Source organism: Schistocerca americana, chromosome X, assembly GCF_021461395.2.
Source record: "Schistocerca americana isolate TAMUIC-IGC-003095 chromosome X, iqSchAmer2.1, whole genome shotgun sequence".
NCBI classification, from domain to species: domain Eukaryota; kingdom Metazoa; phylum Arthropoda; class Insecta; order Orthoptera; family Acrididae; genus Schistocerca; species Schistocerca americana.
In genome coordinates this window covers 632,791,154-632,813,867 of record NC_060130.1, presented here as the reverse complement: position 1 = coordinate 632,813,867, position 22,714 = coordinate 632,791,154, and the positions used below count along the sequence as shown (strand labels likewise).

At 43.9% G+C, this 22,714-nt stretch overlaps 1 protein-coding gene across 1 annotated transcript in view; it reads left to right on the top strand.

The window, feature by feature from the left end:
- Positions 1-22,714, top strand: part of LOC124556216 (monocarboxylate transporter 10) — a 459,031-nt gene that overhangs the window by 306,095 nt on the left and 130,222 nt on the right. The window contains exon 3 of the mRNA XM_047130204.1: positions 19,136-19,552. Within this exon, the coding sequence (XP_046986160.1) occupies positions 19,136-19,552 (417 nt within the window). The remainder of the gene's footprint in view (positions 1-19,135; positions 19,553-22,714) is intronic.

Sequence of the window (22,714 nt, the reverse complement as noted above, 5' to 3'; positions counted from 1 at the left end):
GAGGCGAGACGTGGGTATCAGTCCGGTATTCGCCGTGGCCAGCGGGATGTACGGACCCTGCAACGAACTTGTGACGTCACACTAGGCGGCCAGTTCACCACTCTTCGCGAACGGTCGGCTCCGCGCAGGACCCGCGGAAAATCAATATTTAATTGGAAAGGTACCCTCTAAAGGTCTTAATTTGGCGCGTGATGTCGAGACCTTGGAGCACAGTCAAGAATTATTAAACTCGTCTGAAATACCTGTGGTTACTCCCTCTCCCCTGGAGACGGCTGCAGGCACTCGTAAGACCTGTAGTTCAACGTGCTGTGACGTACGCGCCACTCCCTGTCTTTCACGTGGGCCTCGTATTCGCCTGTGGGATGTGGGAAACCGCCTAAAAACCACTGTCGTCGTTAATCCGCGCGGGCTGGTTCGATCCGGAGCCGGCGCATTTCCCTGTCCCGGAAATGGTTCTTTAACGCGCACGGCCATCCGGGCAGGCTGGTGTTACACTGCGCATGACTGATAGCAACTGTTTTGCACATTACCGCAAAAATTAAACAAGCACTCGTTTACCAGTAATTTCACTGTGAAGACTTATTAAAAGAAAAACTGTCACTTTTTCCTGGAAATTCCTGTACTTACGTTAATTTGACAAGAGCTTGGCGATACCTACGTTAAGAAAATAATAAATCAAACGAAGATTTTACTGCAGGTAAACGAAGGGTTAAAGAGAGCCATGTTAACTGTAAAAGTCTTGTGTTAGTTTTGTCTGATAGAACTTTCTGACTTTTTTAAGGTACAGTATATTCTTTGACACACTTGTAGAAAAGCTAATTAAGCGGTTGCATTATGAGCATGCCGTAAGGTTTGCAGGTCATCTCTTTTCTTATGACCTGGCGTATATGAGAGATAAAGCATTTTATTGCAGCCAGAACTGTCAGACCAAGTACATAAGATATAATGGCCATAAACATCGACCTATACGTGAGGAGGAAAAATAAAGCATGTTGAAGAAGAAGGATGGCTGGCACATGGAATTTATGCATCAACTATAGACGAGTAAACAAAATCATCTATTGCCGCACATTGATGACACTCTAAACTGCTTGACAGGGGCAAAGTATTTCTCAGCCATAGGCAGGTCATCTATTCTGTTACGACCTGATGTATGAGAGAATACGGTATTTTATGGCAGTCTAAACTGTCGGATCTAGTGCACAAGAAATAGTGGCCATAAACACCGACTCAGTATGTGAGGAGAGTGTAGAGAATGTTTGGGCCATCACAAAGTTGCAGACGTATTTGTTTGGCAAGCCATTCACTGCTGTTACTGACCACCATTCTTTGTGTTGACTGACTAGCGTCAAGGATTCGTCGGGTCGACAGGTGAGATGGGCAATGAGGGTGCACGTGTATGAAGTCACAGTGATATACGAAAATGGATGCAAAGGCAAAGATACCGACTGCCTTTCAAGGACTCTTTTATGAGAACACAGCAGCATAGATGAAATCTCAGTCATCGCCACATTTAATAATATCGCGACTGAAGAGTCTAGATCCAGCACTTCAGAAAACGATAGAAGTCTTGAAGGAGGAGCAACCGACCACAGAAGAATTCCAGTTAATAAACAGAGGATTGTATGAGAGGAACTACTATCCAATGAGGCTCGAATACCTGCTCGTCATCCCAGCTCATCTGTGTCCAGCCATCCAAAAATATTCCCACGACACTCCAATATCTGATCCCCTGGGATTCGTGATGAAGACTCTAGACAGAGTCAGACACAGGTATCACTGGACAGTTCTCACTCGATCCGTTACATAGTATTTGAGTGACGGTAAGGAATGCCTGCAACGGAAGCATATTCTGGAATTACCTCAGGAGCAGCGCCATTCGACCGAATTGAAATCGACTTCTTGGGGAGTTTCCTGAAGTCGATAAATGGGAATCGATAGATGATAGTCTGACCACCTCACCCGCTATGCTGTCACCAAAGCTGTGTGACTGCCGAAGCTCATGAAATTGCGAAGTTCCTTGTAGAAGACATCATTTTGAAGCATGGTTAACCCCACGTTATGAGCTGTGATCATGGAAAAGTTCTCCAGTCGGGATTAGTATCAGGCTAAATTCCCCAAAGGATGACATGTGTCTACCATCAACAGACAAATGGCCTCAGAAAATGCTTTAATAAGAAGTTGGCAGATATACTCTCGATGTACGCTGTTGTCAAATACAGATACCGGAATTAATACTGTCATACTGCCTGTAGTGAAATTCGCATACAAGGTAGCGAAGCAAGACACTAACAGGCTTCACATCGTTCTTTTTCCTCCACGGCCGAGAGGCCGAAACCACAATGGATACACTGTTCCCGCTTCAATCAGACGGTACTCAAGATGACTATGTGAAACGTCACCAGGACCAAACGAGAAGGCAACTGGCGCGCAAACGGGTCCTGAACGCCCAGGAGAAAGACCGAGAGCGCTATAACACCATGCATCGACACGTGAGATACAGTCCGGAAAACTTGGTACGGATTTTTACGCCTGTGCGGAAACTTGGATTGCCAGAAAGTTACTAAAACGCTACTTTGGGCCATATGGTATCTTGGTCGCTTGTTGGATTTCACTATGAAGCCGCGGTTTATGACCCTTCAACAAGAAGACGAAAACGGAAAGGCGTCGTCCACGTCCTCTGTATGAAGCCGTACTACAGTGGCTCTGAGCACTATGGGACTTAACAGCTATGGTCATCAGTCCCCTAGAACTTAGACCTACTTAAACCTAACTAACCTAAGGACAGCACACAACACCCAGCCATCACGAGGCAGAGAAAATCCCTGACCCCGCCGGGAATCGAACCCGGGAACCCGGGCGTGGGAAGCGAGAACGCTACCGCACGACCACGAGATGCGGGCTCCGTACTACAGTCCAGAGGCGCAGATCACCGGTGGGAGGTTCAAGGAAGCCAAAGAGCCAGTATACGATCGCGAACCTTCGATGGTAGAAGCTACCTTCGTTGATTATCTTAGTGAAAAGTATGTAACAACGCGACCAGAACGCGTGGAGCCGCCAGCACCATCATACACAGGGCCTTTGACAAGATCTAGATTCAGGGCTCCGTAGTAGGCCCGGCTGAAACAGGTGGTCGCTGTTTCTCCACAAAAGGGAGCAGCAATTCTTTGTTATTTAGTATTCTATCGGTTCTGTTCTGGCTGTACGTTGGTGTTCGTAATCCACGCACTTTCAGTGATAAGTGATATATTTCAATGGCGTTCCTGTTTTGGATTTGGTTTCGATTCTGGCTACGAAATGAAGATATATTTTCTTGTACAATCTCTTCCTCTTCTACCTCCTGCTCCGTACCACCTCACTGACATCATAAGGAAATCACATTCTCTCTTACTTTATTAAAATATTTAAAAAAGTACTAATAACGTCGCTTCATCTTACTCACGAATTTGGAACAGCTGGATTACAGACACTATTTGTGTAAAGGAGCTGAAGCTCGGAAAACCGATATCTGATCGGGCTAGCAAACGACTCAGGCGCAGGCAACTGATAAAAACGACAGCGGAAAACAGTATCTGGAATTCCCCAAGTTGTATCGTATGTAAACATGCGTGGTATTTAATATGCATATGTGCGGTTTCCTGCCGTTGCCCCTTTGTTCTCACCAGCACACGTGACGTCACGTCCCCTATCGGCCTCTGCGATACCACTCTGTCTGTAGCGACTTCCGGTGCCGCCTGCGTCACCGCCAACTGTCGCCTTTTCGCGCGGAACCTGCAAGCTTCTAGTCGCTGCCGCGTCATCTCACCTAATCATATCTATGAAAGTATGAGGGCTTACATGTCAAACTTAATGTTATTCTATGCTTCTGCACGTGGCAACACATATGGTTTGTCAACTGCGCTTCCTCAGCTTATACATTATTTCGGAGTTGAGAAAATCTCAAAAAATTAAACGCATAATCCTGTTTGAGAAGGAACTCGTGGCAGAAATTGCAGTTAGCGTTTTTGGTATCATACACACACACACACACACACACACACACACACACACACACGTGCGAGCGCGCGCACCACGTACGCACAGAGCAGCAACAGCAGCAGCAGAGTCTAGTATTGCGTATTTCAAAAGTATAAACTACATGATAAAATATACTAATTAACTTTCACATAATCTAAAGCTAATTGCTGGTAAGCCATGACTTTATATTCAACCTTATTTAACTCATGCTTACCTGGTCGCTGAAACCGAGCGAAATATTGCATTGGTTCCCACACTCGATTCGCATTCGGTAAGAGTAGGACTCAAATCTCTATCTGGTCATCCATATTTAGGTTTTCTCTTACTGTTTTAACAGGGAAGGTCGGGACACTTTCTTTGAAAACGGCTCGACTGATTCCTTTCCCATTCTTATCATATCGATCTTTCTTCTCTGACTCCAATTACATCGTCGTCGACGGGACATTAAACCGGATTCTTCCCACATTCAACTATTTCGGTAAAGAATCAAATTCTGCAGTTATTAATATTAACTGTTAAATTCCCAGCAACGTGGTTCTTTTCGTATCAACTCTGAAAAAACTATTCTGCTGCAGGTCTATGTATAAATGCAGGCTCATCAGATGTACAAGCTGGAATCAACTGTATGAGACAGAAAATACAATGTCAGTAAAATACTACGTCCTTTATCGACATCAGCTGTAATCTGTTGTTGACATTTTCATAGCCACGATTGACGTATTGTTAGGAAGCGTCTGTTTTGTATTCTTCGTCCGATGGGATTTTGAATGGTAATATCACGTTTTGCCAGTGTGAATGGCTGGCATTCTCAGATACCTTCCTCCATTGCTCCCTGAAGTCAAGCTGGTAGTCAGTGTTTATACAGTGTCTTATCAAAAGTATTCAGACACCTGTTAGTGGACATAAATATGGGGTGTTTCGACTCTTCGCCATTATGACGATTTGAACTCTCCTAGAGATACTTTAAATGAGGTATCTGAAGGTCTCCAAGATGATGACAACGCTAGTGAATAAGCAGAGATATAATCTGCACTCAAAAAATCTTCAATAACATCTCAGTTTTGGGATGGAACTTGTTATATGCACCTGCAGCATCTCTTTCAAGCAGTCTCACTGGATGCAGAAGTACATTGATGTAAACACTGAACAGAGGGCTTTCCAGATGTGGGACTTTAAAAAACATTTTTGTAAATGAATGAATAATTAAGTTTTTGAAATAATGGAAAATTCATTTAGTCTATGGGTGTGGGGCTATTTTATAGCAAGAGATTACATCAACAGGCTAAGTTTTAAGCAGGGCGCAATCTTCAGTGAAGACATAGGCGCTGTGGAGATGACTACGGCTTCAGTACCACTCACGAAGCTTGTCTATGTCAATCTGTGTGTTCTGGACCTCTACAAACTCCACATGTACCGGTTGCATAATGAGTTTGTGAATCCAGGCTTCGCCGACCCCAAGTTACTTTAAATGGATACAGATGGTTTCATCTGCTGGGCGAATGACTGCGATCCACATGAAGTAATTAGGTAAATCACGAAGAATTCAACAAGTATGGATACGCAACTGATAATCTTTATGGAGTAATACCATAAAAGAAGATGATTTAAATGGTTCGCACATTGTGAACATTTTGGGGCACAGGTAGAAAATGTATGCATACTGCATAGATACAGGTGTCACCCAGAGGCGGGCTGAGGGCGTGCATTCTGCAGCCTCAAAGGCTCCCATGATCAGGATTACAGGAGGTGCCTGCTCGAGAACGGTGGCGCCGTTCTGTATGTGGTATGTCAGGTAGTCTTTCGATCATGAGATTATGAGGTACACACTGCACTGCAGCTAAAAGCTGGGCTGTCGCGTCATGACGACAAATGTGAGATCCTCCGCCATGCTTCCTGAGAAATAAAGTAAAAGAACCCTTAAAACTTCAACCATACAGTTAAATATTAATTAACAGCTGATCAACATTTTGAAAACACTTGAGCAAACAACTGAAAAAAACAGAAGGACAAATGGCTGAAATCAAGAGGTGCCAGGGCCGCAACTCAGAGACCTTAAGTTTTACAATATACACTCTTTATTATAAAGTTATAACCGAAAACCGAAAAACGCTAATCAGCTGGCTATCTACCCAAACAGAACAGAATTTTAACAACCAAACAATTATAAAACACCTACACCAAACCCATACCGTACACGAGATAACTTTAAAGCTGATTTAAAAAAGAAAGAAACTTCAAAACCTTAATAAATTTTAAATAACACCAGCAATACAGCTAGAAGATAAGTCAAATCAATGAATGTTTCATGTTCATGATCGTGCAACAGAAATCAAATTTACTCAGTACCACAAAACCACGGATTAGATTTAGATAACAGTAATTCACTTCAGAACTACAAAGGTCCACCAAGTTTAAACATTCTGAGCTTAAAATTTAAAAACATTTAAAAGCTTTAAAACATCCAAATTAATATCATTAGCGATCGATTATTATGACTACTCAAACAGAAGCCACCAAACACATTCCCAGTACCAGCAAGTCTGATGCTTGCATTCTGTCAGTATGTAAGGATAGGTGCTCAACATTATCAGTCGTACTGTGAGATACAACTCAAATGACTCCACCAATCTCGCTCTTCACCCATCCTGAAGCCAAGGTGAAATCAATACAGCGCCGTAAACTCCGCAGAATTGCACCTTTTCTGCAGCACAGTGGCAAGATAGCCCCACGTAAGTCTTTACTAGTCTTTACTAGTAAGGTAATCACTGGGTCGATCGCGTTGGCCCAAAATGTATTTGCGAGCATCAGAATTGTATCATGTCAAGTTTATGAAGTGCCGTTTGGCAGAGATTAGGTATAAGAAGGATCCATAATCTACGACTGAGCGGAAGAGACCCTTCTGCATCATAAAGAGAATTAAGGGTCATTGCATTAATGCTGTTCTCTGTTTTCTTGATTGTATAAGATACGTTATCATCTCACGTTAAGGGCATGTCAAAACCATATCTCCAAACAAAAGGAGTTAGCTGATCGACCAATCGTCTTGAGGCTGAAATCAACTACAGATGATTTCTCAACTGACACTGTTAGGCTGTTGACAACCAAACATGGGATTAGAACGTAAATTGCACTGTCTGAAGGTAGGCAAAGAGATTCAAAATTTGGATCCGTAGAAAAAGGCATAGATCATCTCTATACTGGAGATTTTAACGGCCGGTGAAAAGATTTCCATACCTCTCGTGTAGATTAAAAATCGAAGTGGACTAAGAACTGAGCCTTGGGATTGTCCTCATGATTCTGTAAGAGAGCTGGGTTATTCATGCTGGAATCTTACTGTATAGTTCTGTGCGCTAGGAAGGTTTGAGTGCTAAACACAAAAATCTTGAAATTCCAACATCGCTTAATTTTTGAAGCTGAATCGAATTTTCACGTTATCACATTTACTTTTAATGCCAATAAATGCTGCTGTGAGTTTTTGCCTGTTGCTGAATATCCAAAGAATTTCAGAGGCCAAACAAGAAAGATTATCAAGGGTTCCTTTACGCTTTGCAAATTCTAAATAGCCTCCTGAGAGTAAATCTCGGATTCCAGCCATCATTCTAAATTGGCCTTAATAAACCTTTCAAGTGTTTTCTATACACACGAGGACAACGAGATGGGCCATTATAACATTAGAGTGCTAGGCATTGCTTCAGGTTTGGGAATTGGAACATTTATTTGAGTAGTAGAGTCAGGATGTCGTTAAAAGTTCGGAAGGTGTCGTCAGTGCGTGATCTGGCACTTAAGACAGCGTATGATATTGAACATAATCCACTCCAGGGACAGATTTCGTTGAGAAATTCAGCGCTTTCTTTATCCCTTTCAAATGAAACTCTGGACTTTGAAAGTGGTCGGATAGTCTGCCTACTGGGGGAATAGCGAGGCTACGGACATAAGATGGTGAAGTTTTCAAGCATACTTCAGAACAGTTGTCATCTATTTCATCCTGGTCCGGGTTCCAGTTACGGTTTCTGATTTCCTTATTGTATTCCACACATCAAACATCTTGGTATCTCTATCTTTTCACAATACTGTATCCTCTTAAGAAGTTTTTCGTTCTTTAAGAACCTCTTAGTTCGAGCATCTATCTTCAGTATTGCAGACAGTCTTCCAGAGACGCGGAGACCTTATTCCATTTAAGTGGTAAATTAGACACTGTTGACAAATCCTGATTACACCACATAACGGAGTTTCTAACACGAAATGAACTTGAATGTCATTTGGGGATAGAGAGGCATGCAGCCTTATTTAATACATTGAGGAATGCGTGGTGGTAACGTGTGCTGGGTCTGCTTCTGGTACTTCGCCAAAGATAATATTAATAATTTTGTCTTTAGTCCCAAGATGACCGAAGTGTATTAATTTCCCAACAGACACTGGATGCATCTTGCTAATGCAGTATATTTTATGTTATGTTATGTTATGTTAACCGGGAACCTAGAAACGACGGAGAGGTTCCGTCCCCGCCGCTGCCGCAGTGGTCCGCAACCCCACGACGACTACCGCAGTCTATTTTACCCCTCCACCGCTCCACACCGAACCCAGGGTTATTGTGCGGTTCGGCCCCTGGTGGACCCCCCAGGGGACGTCTCACACCAGACTATGTTTGCGTGGTAGAGTAATGGTGGTGTACGCGTACGTGGAGAACTTGTTTGCGTAGCAATCGCCGACATAGTATAACTGAGGCGGAATAAGGGGAACCAGCCCGCATTTGTCGAGGCAGATGGAAAACCGCCTGAAAACCATCCACAGTCTGGCGGGCTCACCGGACCTCGACACAAACCCGCCGGGCGGGTTCGTGCCGGGGACCAGCGCTCCTTCCCGCCTGAAAAGCCGTGCGTTAGACCGCACGGCCAATGCAGTATATTTTACTTGCGATATGAACATAGTAAGGGCCATAGTCATTTCACCTGTTGTTTCTTAACTACAGTATATCTTACATTAGCTCACATTAACACTATCATTTTGCTCATCAGACCGTATAGAGTTCTTTTGAGCGGAAACAGCTTCTGTTACGATGCCTGAGGGACTGTTTTCTGTAGCAACCTATTCGTCAGTAACGATAGTTTATTTACCTCACGACTCTTTCCTGTTTTCTGTTAGTTGCTGAACTTCCATATTGATTGCATCCTCAGAATGACTACTCACAGCATAAAGCGCACTGCCAACTGCCGCAGTAGCAATACCAATGTCCATACACTGCGAGGCGTGTGGCTCTCCTCTTTCTCCGTATAATGTGCTACTTACGGTTTATCACAAAGAACAATTGTGAAATGGTAATAAACTACCGAAAAGCCTGACGGCAATACAACACACACGCAAACATTGAAGCACTACTTGAGCAACCGGGTCGACTGACTGCGTTATTCGGCGTAAACAAGGAAGTGCTACTAGAGCTCGCCTCTAGGTCCTAACAATAAACACACAAACCGTACTTAGGTTAAGTGTTTGCTTACATTTGGTGCAGCAGAGCAGACTTTTCTGCGGCCTCTTCTCCTGACAGCGGCAGAGTGGCAGACAGCACTGTTTTCTTGTTCCTATTTGAACAAGTGCCACGTCTGTTGTGTTGCTAGGTAGTGTTCGAAGGCTCTTTCCAATGTCAAAGAAAAAGTGTATAGTTGCAGTTTATAAGAAATAAAGACGGTGACGTTATGATCCGGCTGCATACCCGAGAAGAATATTATCAATTATTACGCCGGGAAAGCCTTCGTAGCCTTTTTAAGATACTTAAAATTCTGAAACGCTAAAATAACAGATTTTTTGGCCGTGTTGTAGCGTCCTTCGTCAGGGTACAGACTAATTTAGGCCGGAAGTGGGCGTTCCCATATACATCGCATTCTTACGCTGTTATAAGACCACCGACATCAAGTTTAATGGGGTTTGTTGACCCTAAAATACCACTGGTCGGTGATAGGAGAAACGGAGAGCGTTTGTGGCAGACTCTTCGTGGGTTACACGGCTTGGTGGTAATTGGTAACCCACAGTGAATCGGTGACAAGCTTATGAGACTCGATTTTATCTGCTGTTAGTGGCGGAAAAACGACGCCAGTTCTGCATGCGCCGTTTGTTTAGCCGGTCGCGGCAGTGTTCTTTGAGGATTCTGCCCTGCGATCACACTCAGCCCGTCGTGCCTGGATTATAGACAACTGAGTCGTTGGGAGCCTGTAGGCTTCCTCTGCACGAATATTCTTCCGTTGCTTCTGGATTTCAGTTGCCTTTCCTATTTTGCGTGTGCGCATCCATGTCTGTCTCGCAAGAACTCGAATTTCCTGAAACTTCATAGGCTGCCCGCAATCGCGATGATGGTGCACCACTAGTGAAGACCTGTTATGCTACACCAGAAGAAAATAGCACTCATGTTGATGTTAACATGGTTGGTTGGTTGGTTGGTTTGGGGAAGGAGACCAGACAGCGTGGTCATCGGTCTCATCGGATTAGGGAAGGATGGGGAAGGAAGTCGGCCGTGCCCTTTCAGAGGAACCATCCCGGCATTTGCCTGGAGTGATTTAGGGAAATCACGGAAAACCTAAATCAGGATGACCGGACGGGGGATTGAACCGTCGTCCTTCCGAATGCGAGTCCAGTGTGTAACCACTGCGCCACCTCGCTCGGTTGTTAACATGCCTTCTAGTTTCCACGAAGTAGGTGGCATCGCATTCATAATGTATTTTGTATACTGCTGCAATGCTGAGGACTTGTACTGCATCTTGTACGTTAACTGAATCGACAAAATCGGGTCTATTAGTTGCTAGGAGGTTTAGGACGTTTCGAGTCGTTACTCTAAGTAACAGCTAAGGGCAATTTTCGAATAGAACATTCAATAAAATACCGCCAAATTCCTATCACAGACATCTGCTCAAATCACGCATGTGCCTCACTATAGGGCGTGTAGTATAAAATCTCTCTTTATTATTACAGTATGACCAGGAATCTATGTGCGACATTTTCCAAAACGCCTTTGTAGAGTCCTGATGCTGCAGCTCCTGAGGTAGATTGTCCATGTAAATTCAAATGGTTCAAATTGCTCTGAGCACTATAGGACTTAATATCTGAGGTCATCAGTCCCCCAGAACTTAGAACTATGTAAACCTAACTAACCTAAGTACATCACACATCCATGCCCAAGGCAGAATTCGAACCTGCAACCGTAGCGGTCACGAGGTTCCAGACTTAAGCGCCTAGAACCGCTCGGCCACAGCGGCCGGCCCATGTAAGTATTCCATTACAATGCCTGCCCCAGTTTTCTCACTTACTTACAGCCAGATTATTCCGTATCCGCAATCTGTAGTAACATCACTGCTAATATCACTACATATTATCGAGTTCTTATCGGCAACCTTTCTTTGTGATATGTACGGCTATTCTACCCGGAATTCAAGGTGTCACTGGTACTCACTTCCAGTTCCCGATATCTTTCTGTTCGTAGTGCTATGTGTGCTCTTCACCGTTAATGAATGAAACCATGGACACTTCTGGAGTTAATTAATGCCGTATTAATATTTTCGTTTCCTGCCCGCCAACAACAAATGTTCCTCCTGTGTATGATGTGCTCATCTACAATCAAAGGTTTTCATACTGACAGTTGTAAAACAGATCGACTCAATACAAAGAAGTACAAGTAATAGCACCCATCTACGTAGTCGACGTCGCTAAGGCACTCCTGTGTGGTGACGATCGACTCAGAGGTGACCGGTTTGAATCCTGGTGGTGGAAGAAATTTTCACCATCAGTGTTTCTGCATTGCAGGAGAGGATGCAGTGCTCCACACTACGACACTTTGTGCCAAAGTCTGGACTATTTTCTAAACCTCTCTGTAGCATCTAATGGAGTGAGACTAAAATCGGCAGCCACCTTGGTGTTATGTGAGAGCAGTAGGCTACGTGCCGGTACCGGGTTTCACCTCTCCCTTCCCTTCGTACACTACGCTGTATAAGCCTTCATCATAGTCATTCACATGACGTAGATACACCCGTTATGGGAACGCAACGACAAACCACCGCCGAAAGGAACTTATCCAAGACGATAATGCGGGATACCCACATCTGTCCTCAACGCCCTTTCCCTGAGAATGGGACTGAGTTTTAACAAATAACATTATAAAAAGTGGCTCGTGATTTTCTTGATATCACTGTGTCGGATATTTTGGCTGCCAGTATATGTCTTAATAAAAACGTATGTGCGCTGTCAAACAAAAATGGAAAATGGAAAATAAAAACATCTAAAGGCATAATCGGGGAACATTACAGCGTGTGACACGGATACAGTTCACTAAAGACAGTGATTCAAACGCCGTACTGCAGACCTAATAGGAACCATAAAATCAGCGCGAGAACGCTAAGCCCGTATCAAGTGGAAGCACATCAGACAAGAAACCGATTACCTCGAGGACAAATCGCACTAATACCTTGTAAAACCGCTTCCAGCCTTGATAGTGGACTCAGTTCGGTGAAAAAACTACTGCAAATGTTTCTTCAGGTACGCCCTATCCACCTGGAGTGACTCATTGTTGGTTAGACCCACCACACCTGCCTCATTTCGGCGATGACTGCTAAGTTTCGCACACAGTTCCAAACTGTCCAGACGTTTTGTATGGGATTAAGATCTGCTAATTTAGCTGACTAGTCTTCGTAAAACCAGGATGTATGCGTGCAGCTCCGTGAACACGACTGTTGTCATCTTGGAAGACGTCGGCGTCCACAGCATACTTACCATGAAGATGAAGAAGGAGGAGTAACACTTAGTCACCCAGACTGGTACATATTCGTGGACGAAAACCAGCCCCCAAATCACAGAACCACCACTGGCTTGAACTACATCATCCACAAAATGAGCGTTAAACGCCTCATTGGGCACTCGACGTCTTGCACCAGTTCAAAGGACGCAAAATCGTGACACGCCGGACCACACGACACGCTTCCAGCCAGCTATTGTCCAGTTTCTGTGTTGTTTGGCCCATTGAAGTCGTGCAGCTTTGTGTGGCTTTGTAAGCAACGGTCTTTTGCGAGGTACCCGTTTCCAGATGTTCATTCCTTGCGGTTCCCTTCGTAATGTTCGCTTGGAAACTAGTTGAGATGGACGTGCATACACTGGCAGCGGAAATTCCTCTCGGAATTGAAACCGATTTTCATTGCCGAGGGATGACACTAGTCATTGACCCCTGTCAGTTAAAATCTTTTTATGATCACTGTTTTTACGCCGTGTTACATGACCGCGAGTGGTACGCTATTCCCCGTAGGCATAGTGGATCGTCCACGTTGATATATCAGCAAATCAAGCAGCTTCATTCATGATGTGGTCATGGGTATGTCCAAACACAATTACTCAACTCTGCCATTCTCCACATCGATGCATCTTACTGAGTTGATTCCATATAATCGACTGCCACGACTTACGTCAGCTGTGGAAGGTCAAATGACAGTCTCGTCACCATCTGCAGTGCTCCAAAGCGACAAAGATACTCATTAAGTGTCTGACTAATATTTTGTTCGGTGAGCTTACTTGGCTGTCTGAATGAGTAGTCTGCTGTTTGGAACACCACAAACATTGCATACATCCGAGAATGGCATCAGTAAACAAAGTTCATCTTTTATCTTTTTCGTACTGAACGCCACGGCCATAATTTTTTTAAATGAAGGCCAAATTTTTCCCAACAAGCATGTAATTTTAATTGTACTAGGGCTTCTTTTTGGTTATGTTATACAGGATAGTTCAGCTAAGCTGTTTGCCACAAATAAACGGTCCATTCACTTTAATGTGACCACTTGGGAAAAGCCTGAATAATCACCTTTTGCAGCGCAAACATTCAGGAAGAGGGCCAATGAGGTTCTGGAAGGTACCGACAGGAATGTGGAGACATGCTGACTCCAGAGGCAGTAGATTTGTCGATTGAGGATCCATGGCACGAGTAGGACTATCGACATGGTCCCACGGATTCTCAATTCGATTCAAATCCGCAGAGTGTGGTGACCAACGGTAAACTCAACTTGATGCTCCTCGAAACACGAATGTACACTGCGAGCTGTGTGACTCATTGCATTGTACTGCTGGTAGATACCAAAGTGCCGAGGAAGAAACAGACTGCATGTAGGGATGGATATGGTCCCCAAGGATAGGTGCATACTTGTGTTGATCCATTGCGGCCTTCCAGAACGACGAGATCACCCAGGGAATGCCACGAAAACATTCTCCAGGCTATAACGCTCCCTCCTGGTTGCAGGTTGTTTGCTTTCAGACGTTTAACGCTGTACACGCCAATGGCCACCTGTCTGACGGAGCATGAAACGTGGTTCATCTGGAAACGCCACCTGTCACCACTCAATGGACGTCCAGTTGTGGTACTGGAGCGCATATTCCAGCCTTCGTCGCCAATAAACAGCAGTCATCATGGGTGCATGAACAGGCACCTGTTGTGGAGGCCCATGTGCAACAACGTTCCCTGAACGGTCGTTGAGGAGACATTGTTAGTAGCCCCTTCATTCATGTGGGCAGTAACCTGCTCATCAGTTCCACGCCTATTCGTCCGTACACATCTCCACATCCGTCGGTCATCCCTGTCATCCATTGTCTCTGGTGCATCACAATTGCCTCATCGCCGGTTTATGATAGCGCCATTTTTGCCATGCACGGTACACTTTAACCATGATGGCACGTTAACAGTTTACAAATTTAGCCTCTTCGAAAATGCTTCCATCCTTGGTCCGAAAGCCAACGATCGTACCCTCTTGGAAGTCACATAAATCGCACAATTTCCGCATTACGACAACGAAAGTACTGTTTTCTGCGTCCCCCCGACAAGCTTTATGAACCCTGCACTGTTAGTGCTGTCACATGCCATCTGTGAGTGGTTATTGTACGTTCACGTCGAACTTAGTTATTGTACATTGACGTCGGACTTAGGTGGTGGTCACATTAATGTGACTGAACGGTGTATTATACAGAGATAATCAAAGTTAAAGTTTATTAGCACTAGCCGAATCCTAATGTGATATGAGGATGATTTTCTTTTTATTGCTATAGTATGGAGACTAAATATAGGACATAATCTGAAAACACAAAAATAATAATTAAAGTGGTAATTCATGAGATGTTTTTCACATAAGGTCAATCGGTTGAATACAACACAGTGAAAATGGAAACATTTTAGTACTTTTTTATAGCTGTAGCATAAAGTAACCTAAAAAATTTGAGATTAAGCCTTAAAGGCAGTCATCAAGGAGAGGTTCGTCAGTACTTTATTTTCTAGTTTCCTCATTAAGTGGGGACGACAGGGTGATGGTCGAAAAAACTCGAAATTTGTTTGTTACGGAATTCTAATGTCTATACATTGAAGAATTATTCCCCAAAATATTATGAGCGAACTCAAAAAAGTGACGATTCGGTGAGCGTTGGAAGCCGAGCGTGCACGGCATGCCTCGGCGTTAGGGAACAGGTTCCGCGGTCATGCTCCCTATTTATACCGATTTGAGTAAACTTGATTTGCTGGAGCGTTGCTGGGCTGCTTTACTCAAAATGTGAACGAAAGTTTCAATAGTTTCATTTCGAGGTACGCTCCAAAAATAATATCCAGCCGAAGCGAGCCGGCCGGTGTCGACGAGCGGTTCTAGGCGCTACAGTCTGCAACCACGCGACCGCTAAGGTCGCAGGTTCGAATCCTGCCTCGGGCATGGGTGTGTGTGATGTCCTTAGGTTAGTTACGTTTAAGTCGTTCTAAGTTGTAGGGGACTGATGACCTCAGAAGTTAAGACCCATAGTGCTCAGAGCCATTTGAACCATTTGAACCAGCCGAAGCGGAACTGTCAACATGGCTTCAAATTTGGCCGTATGTCTATTCAGTGTAGTCCATACTGTATTAATGCACGTGACAAATGCCTTTCAAATCAAAATCGGCGATGAAATGCGCCTATTCTGTGACGATAGAGACGCCAGCGGCGACGCGCTGTGCGACGAAAAGGGCTTTGAGGACGAAAATGAGGGCTTATAAGGGTTTTCGGCATAGTTGTTGGTGCCCACGCTATGATTTTTTTGGTCTCCCTTGAAGCAAATTGAATTCTTTTCTGTTCATCGTAGCCGATTTTTTTTGTTGATAGTATCTTTTCGGTGAAAAAAGAGGGGTCCAAAAAATGGCGATATTTTCAAATATCTATAATTTCGCCAAAAAAATTTTTTTTGCAAATCCCTACGATGAACTAAAATTACATCCGTAAGGATCTGGGCGATATGTTAATTTCCTGTTTCAGATAACCACAACCAGAGTTACACCGCCAACCGTCGATCTTCCAAATTTCAGAGCTGCCTCGGGAAAATCCCAATTACACAGTGGATATATTAATATTTTTCAATTAAAAAATATCGATAAAAACTTCAACCTATGATTTATTCATTGCAATAAATTCCATTTGTCTACTGCATTGCAGTAACGAGAAAAAAATCCTCAATTTGAGCAATATTTTCGTCCGTGACCCTGTCGTTCCCCCTTAAACCTGTAGTGCATGATTTTCACTGCAGTGGACGACTTTTAAAGGACACTTCTCTGGTGTTTACAGTCAGTCATGAGGCCGCAAATGCATGCAGGGGACAACACCAGTAGGGAGTGCCAACTGCAGTGGACTATGTTTATTTGCAGCCTCAGAAATGGTTGAAAACTCCAAAACTTAAGAGCTGTACACGGTAGAGGGCGCTATGCATCACAGAGTTAAAGGACGTTTATGATCTAATGGCAGTTTCTGTCTATAGGCTTTTGCAATGGATGCTGCTGTTTGCGGGAAGAAATAGTAAAAATGAAGGCAAAATTTGACCTTTTGCTTTTCTTTATCAGTGAACATTCTTGGAGTTTTGTATAGCTGGTTCTGCTTCTCAAAAAATTAAAAATTTTTGTAGACATAGTTACTTTCGAGACGCCAATATCTACATTGAAAGCATTTTAAACTGCAGTGTACAAGACACCTCTCACTCAAACCTCATTCAGCTCATCTCTAAGGACTTGATGGGATGGCCTTCATCAGTTTTTTTCTGTTGACACGTTTTTGGTAGATAAAATTTCAGTTGTTGTTTCTTTGAGACGTACTAAAGGCTTAGTAGTCTTGGCTTTCATCGCAAGACGAATCCAGTCCCCAGGAAGAAAGATTTGAATATATTTTTGTGACGCTGGGTCAATTATTCTGAAATCTAGACCATTAGGCAAAAATTAGTGGCCTGAACCAAAAGTATTATGATAAGCTTTTTTATGCTTAACTAAGGATGTAAGGTCAAGTTAGTCACTGTAGATGCGACTGTAATATTTCGATTTTTGCCAGTACATCAGTCACAGTGGAGACTAATAGGCGTGTGGCTTTTAGCATCTTGCCTAATACGTTCAGCAAACATAAATGCTATTTCTTGGGATGTTCTCGCTCCATCTGTCTTTATCGTTCCATATATGCTTGCACCTATTACCATTGTTAAATTATTGGTTTCCGGAATTATGCACATGCATATCTCGCTTGTAGTGTACAATAGATGTTATCAATTTTGGAAATGGCATGATATAACATACACTTGACTTCGTCATTTTTAAGAAACCGTGTAGCGTGCTAAGCTTTGACCAAGTGCTATTTCTTTTCCAGTTCAAATTTACCACGCCATTCCTGGTAATTCCTTTCAGTTACTGTCTTCAACTAAAGTTCGTCCCATCGACTACATACATCTTTTGCAGGAACTTTAAAATACAAGTTAGGAGAGGCTGGGGTAAAATGACGAACTTAAGCTCCAGAATTTTTCTGACAGTTTAGTAAGTGATTTAAAAGCCTGAAATTTAAAGGAACAGCTATTTTAACGATTTACGTTCAATAAGAAATATTTAAATGCTGTTATCACTCCTCGATTTACGAAAAACATTTTTTTAAAAAAAAGTATAATTTTCGTCGTCTAACTCCACCTATGGGTAAGATAACGAGTATATAAACGTTTACATTAAGAGAGAAGAAATTTTTAAAAACTCAGAGAAACTATGTATGTGGCATGATGTATAGAAGTCAAAGATGAAACACCAAAAATTCAATAACAGATTGCTCATCATGAAACTCGGTTATGAAATATTAGTCGCAACAAAAATTTAGAATAAGATTAATTACATAGGCAATACACTTTATACACAAAAATTGCTCTTCCAGGGTATGTCTTTCGCTTCACCATCATCCCAGCCAGAAAATGCAGCCTAAGATCTGCGCATGATACCACAACACTTCCTTTCCATGTCCTCCGCAATTAATGCAGTCTTCTTCATCTTCTTCTAATATTGTTTCAGTATCAGAGTTGTTGTCGTCTATATAAGGAATCTCTTAAAATGACTCATCCCCACAGAAAGACATACCAATTCAGTATCAGTTTGAAGAATTTCGGGACATGTAGAACATTTTCCAAGGTTAACGAGAGCCATTTCTTATGAAACGTAAACTCTGTTTTTCCGTTTGTTGGTATTTACGTAGCAGCTGAAAATTCTAGATGGCTGTAGGCTACAGAAGCTTCGAATAGTGTTCAATCTTCAATTAGTGATATTTTTCTTGTTTTGTGGTACACTGTCAGAAACTACTAAAATGTAAATATAGAAAGTATTGCTTCTAACTGAACTTTAGCTGCCTGACAGAAAATGTTATGCAAAAATGTTATGTATGTCTGAAATAAGAAAAGTGGTAGTGTTAGTCTATTTCATGATAAATACACATAGTTTTTCAATCTTTCTGAGTTTTATTCTATGAGAAATTGTACTTCGTCTTCTCTACGCCTCTCTCTTCCACAAAATTAGTATGAGCTGGCTTCTCTCCTTGCCATCCCTTCAGATCTCGTACACTTCTTATCACAGAGACTCCTGTTTGTTTGCTGTATGGAATATGATTCATGTAATGTAATGTATTATTACAGCTTTTCTTGGAGAATATTTTGATCTCTTATGTTTCTGTATCGTTTTAATGAATGAGTAATACATTTTCAGCTTGTACAGAATTATTTCATTTCTTATGTTAATGTCTGTGGCAGATATAATATGTAGATAATATTTAATATTTTTGTAAATTTAACCTCAATATGGTTTCATCCTTTGTTTCAGATAGAACTTCTCTGTTTCACATATGGAATCATGTTTGGAACAGGAGCCTCCCTGGTCTACACTCCTTCCCTTGTAATTCTGGGCCATTACTTCAAGAAATACATGGGCATTGTGAATGGATTTGTAACTGCTGGGAGCTCTGTATTCACTATAGTGATGCCTTTTGTTATCGAAGGCCTGCTGACTGCCGTGTCAATGGAGTCGTGTATGCAGTTTCTTGCTGGTCTAATGGCGCTCATGATGCTATGCGCAGTGCTGTTTAAGCCAGTCAAACCAGCCAGTGATGCGTCTAACAACGTAAAAACTGGTTTCAAATCACTGCTGAATGTGGACATATGGAAGAAAAAGAAGTATGTTATTTGGGCAATTGCTGTTCCTTCAGCGCTTTTTGGGTACTTTGTTCCCTACATACACATGGTAATTTAACTATCAATTTTGTTTTCTGTAGTTAAGTATCACAGTATGTTAACAAAGATAGAGTTTAATGCATGCAGTTTCTCATCAGACTTGCATGGAGAACTGATAATATGGGGAAGTCAAATGAAAATGAGACAGACGGAAAAAATACAGGTAAGTTTTAAATTGTTTATTACTTTAAAAGCAATCATCATAGCTGTTAATACATTTATCCCAACGTGAGACAAGACGGTCAGCGCCCTCTTGCATAAACGTTTGCGGTTTCCTACAGAACCACGATTGGACTCAGGTGGGCACCTCTTCGTCCGAAGCAAATCGAAATCCACGAATGTCTTTCTTCAGAGAACCAAAAATAAAGCCGGCCAGTGTGCCCGAGCGGTTCTAGGCGCTTCAGTCTGGAACCGTGCGACTGCTACAGTCGCAGGTTCGAATCCTGCCTCGGGCATGGATGTGTGTGATGTCCTTAGGTTAGTTAGGTTTAAGTAGTTCTAAGTTGTAGGGGACTGATGACCTCAGATGTTAAGTCCCATAGTGCTCAGAGCCATTTGAACCATTTTGAACCAAAAATAAAATCACATGGAGAGATCGGGACTGCATAGAGGATGTGTTAGCGCTTCCCAGCTATACTTCTGCAGCGTAGTCGAAACAAGCTTGGCAACGTGTGGGCAGGCATTATCCTGCTACAGAATGATGCCGTTTATCAGCATTCCTGGGCTTTTGTACTTAATGGCACGCTCCTATTTTTCCAAAGTGTCCACGTACCGCTTTGCATTAACTACGGCGCCGTGTTCCAGAAAGTCAACGAGCAGTGGGCTCTGTGAAAAAAGAAAGGTTCATCATGACTTTGGCGGAGCTGCTGTGCACGGCTTTGAATTTTTTCGATGGGCGTGAATCCGTATGCTTCCATTGTTGATTACGATGCTTGCTCCCCGGCTCAAAATGACAAAATGATGACACTATGTTTCATCTCCCGCGACCCTACAGCACAGGAAACGATATTCTTCACCGTAATACTGTTCCAAGTGCTGCAGTTATGTTGACCTTCTGCTCAGTTTCTGCTCCTCCATCAGGCTGTGCGGAACACATTGGGCACAGATTTTCCGGAACCCTCTGTTATGATTACGTGAGCGGTACCGTGACTGATGCCCAATATGAGCCTTATGTCTTCCACTGTCCGCCGGCTGTCATTTCTGACATCCACCGCAGCAATGACTTGATGAGCCTGCCCTGGTCAACTGCTGCCTTTCAGTAACACCTCATACCCTCGAAATTACTTATTCCGTGCAAACACTCGCGCACTAGAAATACTCAGCAGACATTCGGGCAGGAATTTCACTCTCTGACACTCCTTCTGCAGTCAAAAACAGCACTACACCTCGCTGTTCCTTTTTCCCGGCCTCCGTGGTGAAGTGGGACGCTTACACGATTCGCTGACCTCACGTCGAGCACGCCTAGAGACAAATGCCACAGCGTTAAACGCTCGCGCTGTTTCTTCCAAATTCTCAACAGAGGTCGCTTCTGTACACATACCTACCTGCATTACCCACGTCGGTGCCATGCTCGTGACATAGACTGTCTCGTTTTCATTTGACCGCCCCGTATACGAAAAGTAGAATGTGTAAGTAAATTAAGATGTATGACAACATTAACGTAGTAGTTCTAATATAGCACCCCGGACCTACGATATTTCCGAACCGGAGCAAAAACTTGATAGTTTCTGAGACAGTATTTCTTTTGCTAGCTAGCATGTGATAAGAACTAGAGAAATTATGTCTAATGCATGTCATTGTTTAAATCTACATCAAAACAATAAATAAAGTTGATGGCTTTATAAGGTACAACAAGAAATCAGTTTGCTTCACATGGAAATAATGGGAAGCTGTCAGGCAGTTTTTATGCCCCTGCCACAAAATTGAGTCTGGTCCGGTTCTTGCTAAGGAAAAACAATCTCACCCTTCCTGATGGAGTAAATACACTCCTGGAAATGGAAAAAAGAACACATTGACACCGGTGTGTCAGACCCACCATACTTGCTCCGGACACTGCGAGAGGGCTGTACAAGCAATGATCACACGCACGGCACAGCGGACACACCAGGAACCGCGGTGTTGGCCGTCGAATGGCGCTAGCTGCGCAGCATTTGTGCACCGCCGCCGTCAGTGTCAGCCAGTTTGCCGTGGCATACGGAGCTCCATCGCAGTCTTTAACACTAGTAGCATGCCGCGACAGCGTGGACGTGAACCGTATGTGCAGTTGACGGACTTTGAGCGAGGGCGTATAGTGGGCATGCGGGAGGCCGGGTGGACGTACCGCCGAATTGCTCAACACGTGGGGCGTGAGGCCTCCACAGTACATCGATGTTGTCGCCAGTGGTCGGCGGAAGGTGCACGTGCCCGTCGACCTGGGACCGGACCGCAGCGACGCACGGATGCACGCCAAGACCGCAGGATCCTACGCAGTGCCGTAGGGGACCGCACCGCCACTTCCCAGCAAATTAGGGACACTGTTGCTCCTGGGGTATCGGCGAGGACCATTCGCAACCGTCTCCATGAAGCTGGGCTACGGTCCCGCACTCCGTTAGGCCGTCTTCCGCTCACGCCCCAACATCGTGCAGCCCGCCTCCAGTGGTGTCGCGACAGGCGTGAATGGAGGGACGAATGGAGACGTGTCGTCTTCAGCGATGAGAGTCGCTTCTGCCTTGGTGCCAATGATGGTCGTATGCGTGTTTGGCGCCGTGCAGGTGAGCGCCACAATCAGGACTGCATACGACCGAGGCACACAGGGCCAACACCCGGCATCATGGTGTGGGGAGCGATCACCTACACTAGCCGTACACCACTGGTGATCGTCGAGGGGACACTGAATAGTGCACGGTACATCCAAACCGTCATCGAACCCATCGTTCTACCATTCCTAGACCGGCAAGGGAACTTGCTGTTCCAACAGGACAATGCACGTCCGCATGTATCCCGTGCCACCCAACGTGCTCTAGAAGGTGTAAGTCAACTACCCTGGCCAGCAAGATCTCCAGATCTGTCCCCCATTGAGCATGTTTGGGACTGGATGAAGCGTCGTCTCACGCGGTCTGCACGTCCAGCACGAACGCTGGTCCAACTGAGGCGCCAGGTGGAAATGGCATGGCAAGCCGTTCCACAGGACTAC